General features: G+C 36.4%; 1 protein-coding gene across 1 annotated transcript in view; it reads left to right on the top strand.

The window, feature by feature from the left end:
• The window catches only part of INPP4A (inositol polyphosphate-4-phosphatase type I A), a 105,387-nt gene that overhangs the window by 72,076 nt on the left and 11,699 nt on the right, over positions 1-21,612 (top strand). Inside the window, exons 16-25 of the mRNA XM_087967691.1 lie at positions 17-200; positions 1,197-1,415; positions 3,251-3,389; positions 12,630-12,662; positions 13,043-13,215; positions 14,759-14,882; positions 16,306-16,432; positions 17,332-17,472; positions 18,489-18,586; positions 21,128-21,240. Of these exons, the coding sequence (XP_087823817.1) occupies positions 17-200; positions 1,197-1,415; positions 3,251-3,389; positions 12,630-12,662; positions 13,043-13,215; positions 14,759-14,882; positions 16,306-16,432; positions 17,332-17,472; positions 18,489-18,586; positions 21,128-21,240 (1,351 nt within the window). The remainder of the gene's footprint in view (positions 1-16; positions 201-1,196; positions 1,416-3,250; positions 3,390-12,629; positions 12,663-13,042; positions 13,216-14,758; positions 14,883-16,305; positions 16,433-17,331; positions 17,473-18,488; positions 18,587-21,127; positions 21,241-21,612) is intronic.

The following is a 21,612-nucleotide window of genomic DNA, read 5'->3' as shown; positions in this document are numbered from 1 at the left end:
TTTCCCCCCTTGTCAGCACTGCAACCAATTCCCAGTCTATAATATACATACCACAAGATATTATTCGAGCAAAGGAGATTATTGCACAGATCAATATCCTGAAAACTCAAGTTAGTTACTATGCAGAAAGACTTTCGAGAGCTGCCAAGGATAAATCATCAAATGGACTTGAGAGAACACTTGCCATTTTGGCAGATAAGGTAGGGGATTTGTTCACCCTCCCTTATGTACCATTGAGATCCCTCTCTAACTTAATATTACCTGAATATTCTTATATTGTAATAATAACAAAACATTTCACGGTTTTGAATTTCCTTCTCTGTAGGCCTGCCAAAATCTGAGAATTCTGAAAGGACTACAAGAACTTATGTTTATTTGGTCTATATTTAATGGTATTTAATATATTTAATGAGCCCTAAAACTCTCTGACCTCAGCATATAAGATTATTGTATTTTATTACACTTTATCTAATACATCCCATTCTGCTTTAAGTCCTGCTGCTATAGCAGACTAGACTTGATTGATAATTTTCTCAAGTAATGGTATCTATCTCAGCGTTGACTGCTTCCTGCTAATCATGTTATTTTTCCTTGCTGTACTATAACTACGTTCACATGACACTAAATCCAGTTTCTTTTAACAAATAGGCTATAATTGGTGGGCTCCATACAGCATATTATCAAATGCAGGTTTTATACCACAATGTCTAGGATTACAGAACATATTAAGCTAAGAAAGATTATTCTTAGTGTGCTGTATGAATCAATTCATTGAATGCAAATTGAAATTAAATTCCAAGTGAAATGCTATAGAAATAGTTATAAAATAAACACCATAGAATATGTTTTTCTAAGATAAATTCTATGGGGACCTGTGTTCTCAATTGGCACTATAATGGAAAGATTGCCTGTCTGATCAGCAGTACTCACACCACTAATCACATTAAAAAATGTCTTAGCCATTTTTTAGTATCCTAAAATAACCTTTTTATTTGTTAAGTTTTGTGCCTTAGCCATATCATGTCCAGATTTGTTAAGAAAAGAGTACCTTATGTTAAACTGTTTTTTTTTTAAATTGGATTGTTACTGAGTTTGTTTACTGTACTTTGGTAGTGCTGGACTGGACAGTAATAAAGAATGATGTTATAAAATAGACATTGTTTACAAATATTGTGTGTCATCTTTATCATTTCTAGACCCGGCAGCTTGTCACTGTCTGTGACTGCAAGCTGTTGGCAAATTCAATTCATGCCCTCAATGCTGCAAGACCGGACTATATAGCTTCAAAGGCTTCTCCAACATCTACAGAAGGAGAACAAGTGGTGCTAAGAAATGACCAAGATACTTTGGTGGCCAGGTGGGCAGGAAGAAATAGCCGTTCTTCTCTACAGGTGGACTGGCATGAAGAAGAGTGGGTAGGCTGTTATTTTAAAATTCCATTCCTATACTACAGTGAATCTTAATTCAGACAATTATCTTTTTGTAAAATTACAGCTGCCATGTATTTGGTCATGTTTTGTGGGTTAGGGACTATGTTTAAAACATTTTGAATGAAGAAAGGCATGGTAGGCATTAAAGGTGCACAGTGAAATTCATTTTTGCATCTTTTTTTCTTTGTGCTATAAATACAGTGCCCATATTCTCTTTTAAAAAATTAAGGACAAATCTGAAGAGAGACTCTGAAAGAGGTTCTCAAGGATAAGAGAAATAAGTATTTAGATTTATAATTTTGCTTTACAAAGGGAAATTCAAGAACAAAACCAAGAATATAATTGTTAAATAAATCCAAAGACAGTTTTCTTAAACAATGGTCTGTCCTTTATAAGAAAGGATAATGATCACTTTAGTTATAAATGATGTTAAGCCTGTTTTAGAGCCTGTGTCCCAATTGTCATGTTTCCATTTTAAAAAATGGTAAAAATCCATGCACCCAATTGTGGCAATCATTTTTGGAAGGTGCTTTGATGCTTCTGGAGCCCTTTGTTTATTAATTCCAGCAGAATCTCTACAGATTATACTAAGTCATTATCTGATTTAAGTGTAGTTTGTGAAATAAATAGCTAAGTTCATATATTGAACCTAAGAAGCACAACAGCTGAGGTTGTGCAACTCTTGCAATAAACAAGTGACATGGTGATTTAAAGCAATCTGTGAACCCAGATACTGAGTGTTCATTTCTTTTTCTCTACTTCTGATTCTATTTTTTGAGTGGCCAGTAAAAATGGAGCAGCTAAATTTATTTATTCATTAAATTTATTTGCTGCCTATCTTGCTATGGAGTTATTCTAGGTATCTGTCAACTCATAAAATATTTCTGTGGTCTAATCCTGACAGTATCTTGTAGATGTGATGATTTCCCAATTATTAATTGGAAAGTAGTAAATGAACTGATAGTCTTTGCAGTTTTGTCCAGAAGGAAATAATATTATGTTACCTATTGCAGAGGTGGTATTCAGCCAGTTCGGACGAACCAGTAATGGAAATTTTGAGTAGTTCGGAGAACCAGCAAATGCCACCTGTGGCTGGCCCTGTCCACCTGCCCCCACCCTTGCACTTTCCTGTCCTAAATTCCCTTGTTTTTTTAGCTCAGCTGATTCGTGCGGCAGAGCGCAGTGCCTCAGCTAAGCTAAAAAACCCTCACCAGCACTGACACCAAGGGCGGTCTTTGAGTGCTGCGCTGCGTGAAGTGCGCTCTCAGAACCAATCACGGGCTGTCCCCGCCCACTCCACCTGAGAGAAACAGCAATAGGCTGCTGCTTCTCTGTGCTGCAGTGCTTTCCGGATGGGACTTAGAGGACCCAAAGTGGCGGCTCACAGCTACTCACAAGATGCTCTCCCAGCAAGAGCAGCAGCGCAGAGAAGCAGCTGCTGCCCTGGAGACCAAAGATGGAAGGGAGCAGGCCCCGAAAGGCTGCTCGGTCGAGCCTCGCTGCGAAGCAAAAGCCGTACATATGTGGAGACCTTGCACGTGTATATGCATGGAAGCTACGCGCACGCTACCATTTTTGGTGAACCGGTTGTGGGATTATTTGAAACCCACCACTGCCCTATTGCCCAATTAGATGGAAATGTGTAGTATGTTTCTTTATTTCCTTTCAAGCTATGTACATGCTTTCTATGAATTATTGAAAGTAGTGAAAATAGTGTTTTCAAAATATTATTTCAATATACTTCTTTCTTTAGGCTTTTTCATTATATTGGGCACACCAGTATGTCATTGGTCCCTTTCTTTCTGTTTGTTCCTTCCCAGGAAAAAGTCTGGGTGAATGTTGATAAAAGTCTTGAATGCATTATCCAGAGGGTTGACAAGCTTCTCCAGAAAGAACGATTACAAAGTGATAGCTGTGAAGATGTTTTCCTGTGTGAAGTCAGCTGTTCTAGCAAGAAAGGTAAACAAGATACCCGTGCATACTGGATAAAGCCAGAGACCTTAAATGAAATCATCTCATCTTCATCATCCCTACCATCATCTTCATCCATTTCATCCTCTGCATGCCATTTTCCCAGAATCACAAGTGCGTATGACAGCCATGGCTTCTTGCTGTTGCCATTTTGTTCTGCTTTGTTGCATTTCTTAGCTCTTCCTTAATCATGATCCATGTATTGTAAGCATTAGTCGGTATACTAGGAACATTCATTTAACAGTAAGGTCCCAGGAATGAGAGAACCATGGTCTTTTTGCTGTATTTCCATTTTGAATTTTCAGAGCGTTTCCTAAAAAGATTAAGCTTTTCCTAAAAATGGTTAAATATGGAGTGCTTCTAATCGCTCTCCAAAAAGCTATAGTAGAAGTTAGATTGTCTATGGGGATTCTTAATTATCCAGATCATGGTTGTCCCAAAGGTACTTTTTCCAAAGGTGCTTTTTCTAGTTTTTCTTTCTTTAAAAACATTTCACTTCTCATTCAAGAATCTTCTTCTATTCAGAAGTTCAGAACTGAAGAAGCTTCTTGGATGAGAAGTGAAATGTTTTCAAAGGAAAGAAACCCCAAGAAAATCCAATTGCCTTTTGGAAAAAGTATCTTTGGGAACGGAAGCTAGATTATTTTATCAGAAATACATAATATGGTGCTTGTAGGCACCACTGTGCCTGTAGACATTTATATTTTCTCCTGCCAAGTTCCATTCCATGCCTTAATTTATTTTCTTTATATTCTTGACATTAAAAAGATTAAGAACTCTAGTTTCAGTATTTATAAAAATGTCTGAGAGCCCTGCATATACCTGAAGATAGAAAAATTGCCCAGTGATATTTTCAGAAGTAAGTTTATCTCCTAATTAAGAAATCAATGGATGATTTCAAATTGGTTGATATTTTAGGATACTTTCATATGATTATATTATGTGGCATGCCTTCTATGAGAAAAGAATCTAAAAGATAGGCTGGTATTTCATTCCCTCTATTGCGGATGGAAGTAAGACTGGTTTGTTTCAAGCCATCTAGTAAATACTTGGTTAAGTGAAGACCTCTAGTGTTGCAATATGTTTCAGAGACCAGAGGTATTCATGCTATACAACATGTATGTATGTATGTATGTATGTATGTATGTATGTATGTATGTATGTATTGCTATGCCTTTTCAGCAAGATGACCAAAGCAACATAAAAGAAGTAAAAGTCATAAAAACATATATAGAAATATAAATTGTGCATGGAAGGAATAATCTTTTCTGTTCACAAAGACATTGTGGCTTGTAAATTGTGCTAGACCATTCTGGAGCAGAGCTTTGCAGTCTGGAAAAACAAAAACCTAGGCCTTCTTGGTGATTCAGGGTTTGAGCTGAGAAAACTCCAGAGGAGTCTTAAAAAGCAAGTAGGGCAAGGCTGGTGCACCTTGCTTCTCTCTGCCCTCCCTTTCCATGTGGCCTAGACACCTGTCCCTCCAGTTTTCTTATCACCCCTTCCTTTCCCTACTTCCATTTAGCTGTGTAACCCCACCATGCTTTATGACTCCAACTGGCTATGCTTCGTCTGTGACCTCCCATCTTCCTGCACCTTCTTTCCACTTGTCTCCCACTGCTATTTAGACAGCACCAGCATTACAAAACCAACCACTCCAATTGTCCTTTCCCATCTCCCCACATCTTGTTATATAACCCCTTCCTCACCATTGTGAGGATCAATTTGTCTACCCTTTCCTGTCACATTTCTGTGCTTTCCTGTCTTCTATCTCCTTTTGACTGCTGCTATACCACCAAGGACTTTCCCTTCATTCTCCCCACTCTAAAACACTTCTACCTGCAACACATGTTAGGGGCATGTAGAACTCAAAATATGCAGGGTCTGTATCTATACAAAGATGAAATAAATGTTTTGTTCATTGGATGGTTTGTCCACAGAATGTATTGGGCATCAATCATAAAAAATCACAGTAACATGAAACCATTTAAAAATCTGGTTGCAGTAATTCTACAGATCTCCACAGAGTCCAAACAAATTCATAGTGGGAAAAGCAATTCGTTCCAATTATAATAGCTTCAGGCCTGTTACAGGCCAAAATTATTGTCTTGTAGGTATTTGGCCTTTTTGGACATGTACAGTACAGGATATGAATGTGGTTTTTCTCACATTTGGAAGAGGAACATTATTGCAGTCCACAGGGCTGGATTTGTTTGTGAGTGTTGTAACTCTAATCTCACTCAAGACTCATTCTAGAATGGAAACTACCATCTAAGTATTTCTTTAATTAATTTGATTTTTTAAGTGAGCCTTCCTTGAGATTTGCAGACAAACTTCTGAAATTCCCCCACCAAACATGGCTCTTGAATCTATTTGCTGGGTGTTACGGGACTTGAAATTGAAGATAATTACAAGGCACCACTTTGGGAAAGACTATTTTAGGTCAATACTATGTATAGCAGTTTCAAATATAGGTATCATGCAAGTACAGATCATTGTATTCAGGGGTGGGGTTCAAATTTCTTAACAATCGGTTCTGTGGGCGTGGCCTAAATTGTGGGTGTGGCTTGGTAGTCATGTGACAGGGTAAGTGTGGCTCGCTGGCTGGGCATGGCTTGATGGTCATGTGACTGGTGGGCGTGGCTTGTATGTAAATATTGTAAATATTTATGTAAATATTGAATTTTTTTATAAAAAAAAGAAACTTTTACCCAAAATCAGGCAAAACAGACAGGCACATTGAGTTGCTCACAGAATCACAGATTCACTCAGATATCTACCTTTATGCAATCTATTGCCTAAGTTTGCACTGAAAAATAGAAGCTTCAGTCCTAAGGAAGGTTCAGCTCTGCTTTTAGATCAGCTAGAAAGCAAGAAATCAACGATTTCCTGCTTTCTACCTAATTTAAATATCCCATCACAGCTGATAGTCAGAACAGCTGATGGCCGGGGGGAAAAAAGGAAAAATTGGAACTGACAAAAATTAGGCAAAGGCACAAGGCAGGCAAGTTGGATGGCACGCATGCCAGTTAAGGAGTGAGTGGGCGGGGACGGGAGGGGCCAGCCAGTGGCGCGATTTGCTGGTTCTCCGAACTGCGTAGAATCGTAACAATCGGTTCTTTTTTTTTTTTTTTTGAACAAATTTTATTAATTTTTAAAGACATACAAAACAAAACATAAGAACATAAAACCTCTTTTCTGAAAGTTATTTGTAAATTTTAAACAAATAAAACATTTTATACATCATTAAGACATCTCCTTATAAACACATAGATATCCTTTCAAATTCCTCATTATTTCTCCCTATACTTTTATTCAATTATATTTCTTTTCTATATTTATCTGTTTTATATGTTTTTATTCACTATACTTATTTTCCCTTTCTGGCTTGCTTTATTCTCTTCTATCTTTTATTCTCCATTGTCCTTTCCATTCCTCCAAGGTTTTATTAGCTCAATCAATCATAAACACACAAAAACACAAAACATAGAAACATAAAAAACCTCTTTTCTGAAAGTTGCTTAGTCCCGGGTTACAACTCTTCGTACAGACACAAATTCAAATTCATATTCATTTTATATACCATTCCATATCTTATTAGCATTTTCAATTTTCTATATAGCTTCTCCTCTCTTTTAAATTTTCTTAATTTTAATTTTATTTTATTTTATTTATCTCATCTCAATTCGAATCATAATATTTATTATTCTTTGTCTGTTCTATTTCCAGCTATCCATTTATCTTTCTTCTTTGAAGAAAACTTCTCCTGTACACTAATTGGAGTATGACGCCTTTATCTCTTTCCCCTACATTTATAATACTTAATATAGAATACATAGCTTACATTGGGATTCTGTTTGGTACATTCTAAAATTATATAATATTATCAATACCAATACAAATCTATTCATTAATATTAATATTCATTTATATCTTAAACACTTAGCACATTACTTTTCAATTAAATCACATACTTTTATGGGAGCACCTACTTTCCATAATTATTCCCCCCACATCACATATTTTAAATCATTATTTCATTAGAATGTTCCCCCTTCTCCTACTCCAAATCTCTCATTTCACAAAAAAATTTCACTAGGATAACATAGTCTAATCATTAATATTAACAATCATTTATATCTTAAACATTTTACCCATTTCAATTAAATATCATGCCTTTATGGGAACACTTATGCTTTCCATAATTATTCCCCCCACATCACATATCTTAAATCATTGTTTCATTAAAGTGTTCCCCCTTTCTTGACAAATTTTCACTAAATTATACTAAATATTTTATCACATTTTAAATTGCATATTGTTTCCAATTTTCTATGATTATTTCTAAGTACAAATGTAAAAATACAATCTTGTGTACCTTTCCAGAATCCCTTTTTCAATAAATTTTACCCATTATCTCTAAAAGACTTTTGTTTCTTTGCATCTTGCTCCCCACCATTGAGGCTTCTCGTCCCTTCCTTTCTCCCTTGCTTATTCTTCTTGTCCTCTTTACCCCCTTGTCTCTCCACCTCCCTTTTATTCTGCTTTCCTCCTTTCTGTTGTTTTCTAGCATAGTATCCCCTTTTCACCTTATTCTTCTCTTTTTGGTTATTTTTCCAAGTCTTAAAGTCTTCTTTTCCTTTTTTTCTTTCTCCTTTCCTTCCCCAACCAAAGTCACTTGTTCATCAAAAATGGCTTCTTCTTTGTCCCAGTCATCCTGTTGCGCATTCAGCTTTACATAAGTACAAACCGCCATTTCTAAAAATTGAAAAAGAGTGCCAAGAGAATCCTTCCCTTCTTGCTTTTCTTTTTCATATTTTTGGTATACAAGTTTCAATCCATCCACAAGTGATGCCATTGTAGAGAGAAAAAGTTTTTCCAAACAACCACCCAAGTGCTTTTAATCAGAGATAATTCTCAGAAGTTCCAAAATCACCAAGCAATCCAAACAAGCTGTTTCTTTTAAATACTTTCTCCTTCACTTTCTCTTTCTGGGGTTAAAGTTTAGTCACAAAGTTCCATTTAAAATATATCTTTTAGAAGTCTTATTAATGTTTAATAACTCTTTAGAGTTCTAGGCAATCTTCTCCTTATTTTCAAGTTCTGCTCCAATTTTTTCCCTCTCCCTTCCCACTCACAGCAAAAAAGATTCTTTGTTTTTTTAAATGTTCAGAAATCCTTATCCCTTCAGCATTTAGTTACCTCCAATGCAGGTTTTCCGATTTCTCTTATGGTTCCATCCGCTGTCACGTTAGCAAGGAGAGTGAAAAGAAAAAAAACTTTCCCTTTTAGAGTTCCATTCGCCGCTTGTAACTCTCTCTGGAAACAATGTATTTTTAGCAACTTTCAAAATTCCAGGGTACTTTCCCTTGCTTTGTCCCGGTCAAAAACCACTTTCACAGCTCTTCCAACTTTCTTCCTCCTGCACAATCTTGTCCGGCTGCAGGTTTTTCGTGGCGGCCATTACTGACCGCCGCTCCTCCGCCTTGGGAAAGGGGTTTTGCCGGCTGGGGAGGGTCTGCGACACCCCCAAACCCTATCCGGATCCCCCTGTCTTCAGCTGCCTCTACGGGGCAGCTATATCCCCCAGATCCAAGCGGATCGGGGGAACCTTGGCAGTGAGCGCAGCAGGGATCGCGCAGTATTGCGAATCCCTGCCGCCGCCGCACCCTTGCAAACCGGAAGTCCCGAAGCAACAATCGGTTCTATAGAACCAGTCCAACCAGGTAGAATCCCACTCCTGATTGTATTCAAAATCCCTGATCAAAGATACTGATCTGAAATTCCCAGACTTTGAAAATGTTTCAAAAATCGATGTGAAGATCTCCAAATATATCATATGCATGGAGACTTAAGAATATTGCTGAGCTGCAAGAGTACTGCAAGGGAGAATAGAGAAAATCCAAAGAGAAACAAATGCACATAAAAACTAAATATATACTTAAATTTGCAGAAGTATGCCATGTCTAATTTTGTACTGGGTAGGTAGAGGCTGTATCAACTTTTGCTTCCTTAGAGATTCTCTGAAACATGCAGTTTGCTCAGAGGTATTTAATCTTTTTCATCCAAACCTATCTGGGAAACCTGATTAAATCATATATTAAACACATTTAAAGATCCATCCATTTATAGCACTTGTATGTTCATTACAAAAACTCTAGTATTATTCTAAAGTTGTGGTCATCTGCAAATCACCTTCCTAATTGCTGGTCATGTTCTATGAGTAGTGCAGGGTATAGAATATGAATAATACATAACATTATATATAAATATGTTTCAAAATGTAGAGTAAGAATGTATTGTATTCCATTTTGAAATAATTTTTAAAATACCTATAGTCTTATATTGTCTCTTCATTATGTTTCCTTACAACAGTTTTTGTGTTTGTAATTTCACAATAAATTATTAGTCAAAATAGAAAAATGACATTATTTGAAATAACTGAGATGCCTCTTTTAATTTATTATTATAGAACAGGATATGTATGGTTTGTTCAGAATTCTATAAGTTTTTATATGTTATTAAGCATTAGCAGAATGGAAGAATGAATAATGTATTATCTATGGAATAGTGTATTAATGTGCAAATAGCTATTATATTAAAATTTTAATATACATTCTGATTCTATTGTGAAGCTGTGCAAAATATAGGCATAATCTGTTGATGACATCAGGTTAATAAAGACAATTTCTAAGAAGAATCTCATATATCAGATGGGTAATTAGAAAAAGAATCCCACCCAACTAGAGCAATATCATGTATATAGTATTAGGTCATGGAATATTTTTATATCAAATATTTTCTGACACTGCCCTGTTTGATAACCATTGAAATAATGGATGTAGTCAATGTCACATTTATACTAATGTGTATAAAAATTGAAAGTTTCCCCCCAATAAATATTTTAAACTATAATCAATGCATACTAAAATATTAGAGTAACATCACATGCTAAGCTAGGATATTGTTTAACTTGATATTTACACAGCTGAAGTCATGGTAGGCAGTATTTATTTTAAAAACACACCAGTGAGAAGATTAGGAAGAGAATGCATAATCGTATTTTAAACCCTGTAGGATTTTTTTAAAGTGTGAATTTGCATAGAGGTGTAATGTTTATAATATGAAATTGTAAAAATCAGCATGCCGGCAGAACAATAAACATAGAAGTTTTTTAATGTTGCCTTATCCATACTATTTTTATTCTAGTTGAAGGTTTGCTATAAAATTACAAAATTAAATTCAGCAGTTGGAACTAGACATAAACTCACATAGCTTTCGAACAATATTTTCCAATACTAAATGTATAATGCAATGTCACTTGTGGAATGTTTTCCTGCTCTAGCAAGTGACAGCCGAACTTTTATGCAATCACTTCATTAAAAACAAAACAAAAAAATATTCTCCTATGAGAGAAGATAATAAGATGCTGACCTTAATGTTCTTCCATCATATAAAGTTCCAGCCTGAATTTGCACTTATCCTCACTTCCATTCTCCATCCATACAATAACCCCAAGGAACTTGTCGTATAATATGTAGGTATCTGGGCATCTGTCTATCTATCTATCATGGTATAGAATGATATAATGGCTAAAGTGCTGGACTAGGAGTAGGGAGGCCCAGTTCCTATCTTCCTTAGGCACAGAAGCTGGCTAGGCCAGTCACTCAGCCCTGGACCCAGAAGTAAAAAACATTTCTTTACCAACCTGCACTGGACCAGTATAGTATATTATGATCCATTACCATCTATGAAAAGGTATTTCGTGGATTGATTCTGGTGGATTATTATCACTTAAATGTTAGCTTTTATTTTTTTGGCGTAAACTGATTTTAGACCTATGGAATCATAGTTCAAAAGTAAAGAAGAGGAGTCAGGGAAGTATGGTATATAATAGGAAAGTAAATTCTGCTGGACTTAAATTCCTCTGTTATTTGTATCAGAGTTTGGGACCTATTAATTGCCCACATTTTGAGACAAATATTTCAGCAAACTATAAATTAAAAAAAATCACTCAAACATTCATAAGTTAGAGTTGCCAGTATTAGAATGATGTAATTGACCTATGATTTGACAACATGCTAAACTTATAAAAATTTAGAAATTTTAAAAGTAGGTAGGGAAGAAACTAGAATAATAGTATTTTTATGAATGCACTTTAAGCACAGATTCTAGTTTGTCTGCAGCAAACTAACAGATTTTCCCTTTCACCATCCTCCTGCCAACTCTTTAAGTTGCTGATGTATACTTCTAATCCATCAATAAATTTGGTGTAGTGAGATTAACTATTATTAAAAAATTTAAAGACAGACATATAAGTTAAATAGTATTAATAAAGCTCCATAAATGTGTTTCTTGCTGAAAGTTGTAAACAATTTTTTAACATTGGAGAAGAATGTAAAACATCCGTAAAGGGTGGAAAAATGATGTGATGGATTGTCAGTTGTACTGTTACAGAGCCTGAATGAGGGCTATTTGAAATGAAATTGAATTTGCCCCTGAATTAACACTTCCGATAAATTTTGCATTCAATCTTTGGTTTCTGATGAGTTTTCTTCACAAACACACATTTATTCTTTAAATTTTGAACTGTACACATTAAATATTTCAGGCGCACACCTTAAAAATGTCTTTGATGTATACTTGGATTATTTGGTACACCCAAAATAGTTGGTATTCTGCTATTTTATTTAGTGATTTCTAATGTAAGCCATGAAGCTGATGGCTCAAACTCTGTAGGGTGTATGAGATACGGCCCAATATGATACATCTGTATTTTTCCTAGTGATTGGTAGCACAGGGATTTTGGTCTACCTACTAGCAGTGTAGTGTGTTTTAAGCAGAAGAGGATCTTGAAAGAGTGCATGTCAGTTATGAATGAGCTTATTCAAACAATGGACAAGGCTAGAAGCAACATCAGTTGAGTCACCTATTTTCTGTTTTTCTCACCTCCCCATTTTTCCCACTCTATGCTAATTCTCTCCTTTCTTCTCCTTTGCCTTTTCCTATAGAGCACTTGTGATATATTGTTCTTGGATTTTTTTTGCAGAAGGCTTTTGAGAAAAGTTTCAGGAAATGTGCATCCCTATAGTCATAGATGGCCCATTCCTGTCTAAATTGATACCCCTCTCCAAATATTTGAGACTGCTTGTGCTAAGCATTTCAGTTGCTTATCTTTAAAATGTGTTGCTGCCCCTTAATCATGCATGTTACACCTCCATTTTTATGCAGATTGCAGTCCTACTCCTGAAGAATCCAACCCAGGTATGTATATTTTCCCCTCCATTCATTGTATTTGTACTTAAAAAACTCAGGGATTCTCTTAATCTAATACTAACATATTTTGCTGATTGTAAATTTCCTACTACATTGACTTTGGGGGGCGGGGAGAGCCTTTCTCACAAAATAAACTGGATAATAGTATCTTGAGTTCATGATCACTCTAAGTCTAAACTATCTGTCTATCTATCATCATGTTTGAACACAGCTGATAGACCATATTTGGTCTTGTGACTGAGATATGTGCAGTCTTGGGATTCTTAGATGCCTTCAAGAGATTTTAAATTGTACTTAAAAGCCAAATACATAAACATACAGAAGTGCCTTGCTTGTCTCTGCTCTCTCTTCTCTTTTCTGACCTGTAGGTGAATGGAGTGAGGCTCTTTATCCTCTGCTAACAACGCTCACGGACTGTGTGGCCATGATGAGTGACAAAGCAAAGAAAGCAATGGTCTTTCTTTTAATGCAGGACAGTGCCCCCACCATAGCTCTTTGCTTAAGCCTTCAGTACCGGAGGGATGTGGTCTTTTGCCAAACTGTAAGCAAAAACATGGAATGTATGTTTTGGACTTTGGGATTTGTGCTTGGAGGATTAATATTGAAAACAGTGATTATGCCCAAAAGGGATAGTGATTACCTAGAGCACTTTAGCAATTTTGGAACCAGATAACTGCAGTGATAAACATTTGGGATAGTTAAAACATCCATGTGTCCTTTATTATAAAGGACAGAACTTTATAATAAGAAAGCTGTATTTTAGACTTATTCTTTCAAAAACCCTCTTTTGTCTTTTATAGCAGTAGCATTTAGACATATATAGTGCTTCATAGTGCTTTACAAGCATACTCTGAGCAGTTTACAATATCAGTATATTTCCCCCAACAATCTGGGTCCTCATTTTACCTATCCCAGAAGGATGGAAGGCTGATTCAACCTCAAGCCGATCAAGATCAAATTCCAAGCCGTAGCCAAAGTTTGTCTGCAATACTGCATTCTAACCACTGTGCCATCTCTTTTTTTGCTCATTTAACTTCTACTATATAAATGGTACCCTTTAATGCATAATCTTTCATATTCATGTGAAAAATATGGCAATTGAATTGTCTCTTTAAAATAAATGTACGTATAATGTTTAATATGAGATGTTTTTATTAGAGTGTGCATCTTTGTACAATTTCACTTGGTTTTGCTATTGCATTTTCCTTTGTAAAGCAAAGTTATAAAAATAAACAATTTTTTTATCTTTACAAACTTCTTTCATATTTGCCCCACTTTCAGATTTCACCTTTATTGTTTCCAAAAAATATGGTCATTGTTGGGATATCACATATTGGCCTGCTTTTGAAACTGTTCTGAAGCCTTGGTGCAAGATTATTACATGCAGTATTAAATATACCAAATATATATATAGTATACCAAATATATAGAACTAACCAGCAAATTTTAAAATAATGGCACTGAGTTCTAATCTGCTTCAATCAGAACTTGAAGTGATGGCATGGACATTTGGGAATTATATACCTAAAGGGATGCTAGGCCATTTGGAGATTTGACCTTGGGGTTATCCTTTTAGAAGTTGTTAATTTGGGATACCAGCACTGAGTGGTGATACTCTACCCATAGAATACCCTATTACTTCATGATATCCATTTACAATTTTGACAAAGTTGACCAAATGCTGAGAGTATTCAGTCAGTTTTCAGTAATATTAAGTATGAGGCAGACAAGCTTTTAACAATCATTTACAAATCCATTAAAACGTAACTTAATAAAATTATGCTGACTGCAAAGGTTAGATAGGTATTTGTGCTGAGTTTCAAATGGTTGCACAGGTGAATTGAATCTCCCACTTCTGAATCTCCCAAAGCAGTTACTAGATGCACTGATGGATGAACATAACAAAAAATGCAATAAAACTGATTGTGCGAAAAACAATTGCAATTCTGTCTTCAGGTTGCAGTGGAAAGCTAATGACCTTTAAGATTCATCCATTCTGAAGCAATCTGCCATATTGGCTGAGTAAGCTTGAGAAACCTTGGCAAGTATCTTCAATTATTTTCTTTTTGTATTCTTTCATGCAGCTTACAGCCCTGATCTGTGGTTTCATTATCAAACTGAGGAATTGCCTGCATGATAATGGATTCCTGAGGCAGCTGTATACCATTGGTCTGCTGGCCCAATTTGAAAGCCTTTTAAGTACTTACGGTAAAGATCATTGCATGGGGAAAGCATGCAGAGTTATTAATTCCTTGAAGTGTTACACTTAATGAAATATGTGTAGATAATGGAGGTCTTTTTATTCAAACACAAAAAGGCTCTAAGTAGGCATGTAAAAATTCAAGTAGAAAAATAGGGACCGCTTTGGTGGGAAGGTAACAGCGTTCCGTGCGCCTTCAGTGTTTAGTCATGCTGGCCACATGACCATGGAGACGTCTTCGGACAGCGCTGGTTCTCCGGCTTTGTAAAGGAGATGAGCACTGCCCCCTAGAGCCGGAAAGCATGTTTGTGGGAGGGGAACCTTTACCTTTTAGGCTTAGAATCAAACCATGAAATACAATTTAATGTTAAATCAGTCAACAGAATCCAATGCAGCTAAAAATCAAAAATGCTTGCAATGATTACAGGGTCCAAATTCAGAAACTGTGTAATGAGCGTGGTGTGTACTGATAAGTTCTTCAAGCAACAGAAGAGCAATTTTACAAGAGTAGTTCAGCAGGACGGACAAAACATTATGTTGGCGTGCACTTAAATATTTGGATTTGTTGAAATTAATTTTATTTGGATTGTGTTATCTCAAACAATGGCAACTCTTTCTAGCTGAAAGCCTTGGCAAAATGGAGACGTTAAAGTTGAAATGTCAATCCAAACTTACAAGTGATTATGGGAATTAGATTTATTTATTTATTTATTAAATTTATATGCTGCTGATCTCAATAACTGAAGCAATTCTCAGTGGCTTAATTTCTGCTTATGGCACGAACTGCAAATCTCTGCAAGTCTGAGAGGAATGCCTCCATGTTAGCTATCAGTGCAGTGGCAGCTTTATTGTATTTATTTATTTATTAAGTGTATATGCCACTCATCTCACTATTCATGAAACTGGGGGCTCCTATTAGTATGAGGATGTGATGTTGGAGCCAAAAGCATGGCTAGTTCCTGTTACACTGTAGGATTGTTGTATTGCAATTAGTGTGAACAGCCATCTTAGCTCATCCTTATCCAGGTTCAGAAGCTAAGCAGTTCAAACTTGGTTAGTGCTTGGAGAGATACTTTGGGGTTCCATGAAGACAGGTTTTTCCGCGGACAGGAGGGAGCGTGGTTTCGTGTGCTGCCTGCATCTCGTGGATGGGGCTTCACTTGTTTGCACGGTCCGGCTACTGGCATGCTGTGAATTGGTACCGGTCCATGGACTGGGGATTGGGGACCCCTGCTTTAGGGAATTCCAGAGATACAAGTTAACTAAGAAATTGAAAAGACATTATCTCCTGTTTTAAGAAAAATAAACAAACTTATTCAGGATCACTGGGGCTTCAACTTGTCTTGAAGAAGACTATTTTATAATAGTTGGCAATAAATGTAAACATATATTTTCTAATCATATTAATATTATCTTCATTTTTTCATTTAGGAGAAGAATTGGCTATGCTAGAAGATATGAGTGTGGGAATAATGGACTTGAGAAATGTAACATTTAAAGTAACTCAGGCCACTTCCAGTGCATGTGCTGATATGCTGCCAGTCATTACAGGAAATCGGTAAAAAATTAGAGTGGGAATGGAGAATGGTTGGGGAAGGGAAAGAAAGGGGAAATTTATTCCCTAATAAGGAACATTTTCGAACATGTGTTCATTAGTAGGTTGTTTATACCAATGTGCTACTCTTGTAAAGATGTAAACATAAATTGACCATCTGTTTTACTTATGTAAGATAAAATGCAAGCCACATTATCATTTTTTAAATTATGAATGAAGCTCTTGGATAAGGATTTGTAGAAGGAATAGATACATTTATTAGTACTGTATGCAAGAAAAGAACAAAAGTGGTTTGTTCAGTATTCTGAGGAGGAAATGTAGTCTTCTCACACAGACATACATCTAGTCCAGAATTTCTTAACTTCAGCAATTATAAGAGATCTACAATTCCCCAGCCAGTATGATCTAGCCTTTTCATTCTAGTTTTGTGTTACTAACTAACCAGAAAAAGTTAGGAAATTCATATTATAATAATCAAAGGAGGACAAGAAGTGAGTTTTCATGTAGATTTAAAGTTGGCCTGATTTGACCTTGTCTGGGCACATGTAGCTATAATATAGTAGTAGTTAATGTATTGACTCATTATGAGTAAAGCGTTACTTAATAGGTTGTTTATATCAATGTGCGTTTCATGTGCAACATGATTTGTTAAGCTAAGACTCTTGGGCTGATATGACATTCAAGCCAGGTCTTTCAGTTCTCCCTATTATACTGTATTTCCATTGCTTTCTGAAAACTGCCAGGAATGGAGATGCTTAGAGTGCTTATAGTTTTGATTTTAGTTATTGTTAGCAATCTCCTAGATAGTAACATACCGTATGCCTTAAATATATATTTTTAAAGGGGCTTTTCTGAAAATATTACTATTGCTTGATTAGCTTCAACTTTCCTGTCTAAATTAGGGATGGATTTAATGTGAGGATTCCACTACCAAGCACCTTGTTTGATGCCTTGCCTCGTGAAATCCAGAGTGGCATGTTGCTGAGAGTTCAACCAGTACTCTTCAACGTGGGAATCAACGAACAGCAAACTTTAGCAGAAAAGTACATATGCCTACACATTCTCTTTTTTAATATTTCATGCTTAACAGACAACAGATGACATGGTTTTCCTCCTTCTAGATATATACTGAATGAACTTCCAAGTGGTTATTTAAAGGATAGCTCAGGAAGAAGTTGAATGACATGAAAACCTTTTTGAAATCAGTAGTTATATGTCTAATACATAGATTTCTACTATTTATAGTCTAGTGCTATTATATTTAAAATGAGTTGCAGGCATTTGCAACATTATCCAGTAGATCATGCAGTATCCATATTCAAAAGGCATCATGTGATTTGGAGCATGCATGGAGACAGTGGAGGGCAGGGAGACCTAAATAAATAAATAAGATATCTTTTTGCCAAGATTGTTTCTCAGCTCTAAAGGGCAACCATGCAATCGCAGGAAAATCACAGCTGCTTTAAAGTGTTCCCATATATATGCCAGACTCTTTTTGTCCTTTGAATCAGAAACCCCGAAGGGTTAATATCTGGTGCTTGCCACTTCAAAGAAACTATAGCAAAACCTAAGATAGAAGAATTCATTGTATTGCTTTGATGGCTTTGATAATATGTCAAGGTTTCTATTTGGATCTCCTTGTGTTAAGGAAACACCTTATTTCAAAGAAACAGTAAACAAGCTATTAAATGGAGCATCTGTTCCTTTATATTATTAGTAGAAATCAATCAGACATTTTTTCTTGATAAGCCGGCAGAGTCTATGGCATTTGAAATTGATTCATCTATAGTACATAAGTATTTTTACTACTTAATTTTAGGGCAAAGTTCTTATGAAACTATAGAATAACTAAACATAGAATAATTAAAAATTAGTATCACAATAATTTCTAAAACCTATTTAAAAACACTTGTATAAATGAGTTACCTTGTCTGTCCTATGTTTAAGGCAAGTGTTAAAATATTAATAACTGAAATGAAAAGAACAATTTGAAAGTTTGCAGATGTTCTCCCATTTTTGTTTGGAAGCTCTATTAATATGGCCCTTTAAATTTTTAAAGGTTTGGTGATACCTCCTTGCAGGAAATTATTAACATGGAAAGCTTAGTACGGTTGAATTCCTACTTTGAGCAGTTCAAAGAAGTTTTGCCTGAAGACTGTAAGTGTGAATTACAGATATTTGTATGCAACACAATTTATATCAAGAAAATGTCTGCTTTTATATGCTAACAAAACAATTAAAAATCAGTTAGGTTTGGTAAACTGGAACAGTATCAACCTCCTGTGGACAGTCCCTAAACCCTGATGCTGAAGTGTTTGTGTGGCCATAGACACATGTAGATACCAAGAGTAACCAAAATACAATTCCAGTTGAAATTGATTGATTGATATGCATCATCAACTCATTGCTTAGTGACCATATAAATATTTTCCATGACAATCTATCCGACGGGTATCAAACTTGCGGCATCACGTTGCCATCCCGTGACAGTTTTTCCCCTTTGCAGACCTTTGAGGTGAGCGTGGGCTGCGCATCTGGCCGTGGGCCGCCAGTTTGACACCCCTGATAGATTCTATCCCTAACCTGGTCTTTCATTTGTCCAGTGCTGCACTTATTGCCACAGTAATAGTGTCCACCTAACTTGCTGATGGTCGTCCTTGCCTCTTTCCTTCACCTTTCCCAGCATTAGAACTTTCTTCAGAAAGCTCCAATGCTTCTCATAATGTCCAGTGTAGGATAATTTGAGCCCAGTCAAGTATGTCTTGAGTGAGAACTCAGGGTTGATTTGTTCAATGATCTGTTAGTTTGTTTTCTTGGCTACCCATGATATTCTTAGGAGTCTTCACCAACACCAGATTTTAAAAGCATTCAGTCTTCGTATTCTACTTCTTCATAGTTCAACTTTCACTTTTATGGAGAATACCATAGCTTGCATGATTCTTATTTTTGTAGGTCACTTCGACAGTCATGGCATTTGAATATCTTTTTCAAGACCTACTTACTGAAATGAAGAAGTATAACTCTAGTTTTATCTGCTGCTTTTTTTTGTTTTAAGTAGCTGGCAGTCTCCTTCCTGCAATGATGATGCCAGCACATTTATGAGACTAAATCAGGGGGTGAGATCTGACTGGCATAACAATCGGTTTGGGGAGCGCACGCATGCGCGTCAAACGCGTGCTGCATGCACGTGCACGCTACCGGCTCCGGCAAGCATTTACCTTCTTCAGCTGACGAGCGGCACTCGGCTGTGCCGTGCAAAACAGCTGATGAGGAAAACGCAGCCACTAAAGGACAGCCTAGAGCCTGGGCAGGCGGGAGGGCCAAACAGTAGACTAAAACCTCATCCCAGCGAACCGGTTCGGTGTCAGCTCCTCTTCGGAGCTACTGGACTGAACAGGTAGGATCCAACCCCTGGACTAAATCAATTCTATGCTCAGTTGTGGATAAGAAAAGGGACATTTATATTAATTTTAGTAATATTGTTCAAGGAACTTACAATTTAGAATACAAAACCTCCCCTTTCACTATTGCTGCTAACCTTTTACCAAACCTCTTTTTCCTATCTTCTCCCTCTAATGGGAAGTTCAACCATTACAAAAAAGTGCCCATGACCCTCCTAGGTGATCCCCAAAAATCTGAAGGAATCTAGTAGTACTTTTTCCAACTAACACATTTTATTAAAAAGTATCAATTTTCATGGAGCTCAACTGTATCAGATGCAACAACACATCAGTTGATGTGACGTGCAGGAATAGCTTCTGAATTCCTATTATGTATAGTCCCAGTTCCCGAAGTACAGAATATTGTGCGATCCGTAGGTTTTATGTACTCTAGTTCAGATTTCCTAAATTCTACTGAATTTCTATGATTTTGCTAAAAAACATAACTTTGTCCCATTCAGTCATCTGGCAAAGAAAGACTCCTGGTCATTTTTTTTTTTTTTTTTGCCAAAAGTATACTTTACTGAAGCTTACAGAAATAGCATAAACCAAATCTGAGGTTTTCCCATGCAAACAATACAAAGTAAATTTTCCTCTTCCCCCGTCAGGCATCTCCCGGTAATCTATAAATGTCTAAATTACATGCTTGTATATTGTTAAGGAAACAGGTTCTCGGTTCCCAGTTCTGCATACCGATAGTTGACCTGGGTTGGCAGAAGCTTCTCACTCTGCTAAACAAATAATTCCCTCAACCCTGTCCAACTATTTACAAAGTCTGCACTACTATTACTGTTAATCTTGTCATCACTCCTTATCACCCATCCCCTCCCACTTGTGACTGTATGACTTTGTCACTGGTATACTTATGATTTATATTGACTGTTTCCTAGTATGATTGATTGCTTATTGTACCCTATGACTATCATTAAGTGTTGTACCTTATGATTCTCGACTCCTGACGAATGTATCTTTTCTTTTATGTATACTGAGAGTATTTACACCAAGACAAATTCCTTGTGTGTCCAATCACACTTGGCCAATAAAGTATTCTATTCTATTCTCTATTCATCCCCCACTTCTTCCTCCTTACATTCAAATATCACCCCTCTCCCCCAATTGCTAATGCCAAGCTCATGAAGCTTGGATAGGAGAAATGCAGCCATGACAATAACTGTCTGTTTCTAAACATAACCTATCCATTCCCAGATAAAAAAAATGCTATTGGGCATTTGTTAAGTGGTGTTTATTTTTTCTCCAGGTCTACCTCGATCTCGGAGTCAAACGTGCCTGCCTGAACTGTTGAGGTTCCTTGGTCAGAATGTACATGCAAGAAAAAATAAGAATGTTGATATTCTTTGGCAAGCTGCTGAGGTAAGATTTAAGAAAGTTAACTTAGTATGTTGTCATTTATCTCCCATGACAACGTCATGTCTACAGAATAAGCAGCTGTACAGAAAGCTGTAGATCCCTGCATGTTCTCTGTTGTTGTGCCATGTTGTTTCCTTGACCAAAAAGACACGGAGCATTATAGTAACCATTGTTATCCTTCCAGTTTTCTGACTTTAAAATAAGCAGAAAAATGAATAAACTTTGAAATTTGGTTCTATTGTGGCGTGATTTCCCCTAGATTTAGCAAAATTTTAGGTTCTGTGCACTGCTGCATAAATTCAGCTGGGCATCAGAAAATAGAAACAAATTAAAAATGGCTACATTTTGACCATTTTTAATGTTTCTAACTCATCA

This window comes from Notechis scutatus, chromosome 5 (genome assembly GCF_049901735.1).
Source record: "Notechis scutatus isolate UNSWTSFEM ecotype Mainland chromosome 5, rNotScu1.2, whole genome shotgun sequence".
Taxonomy (NCBI): domain Eukaryota; kingdom Metazoa; phylum Chordata; class Lepidosauria; order Squamata; family Elapidae; genus Notechis; species Notechis scutatus.
This window is presented reverse-complemented; position numbering and strand designations above follow the sequence as displayed.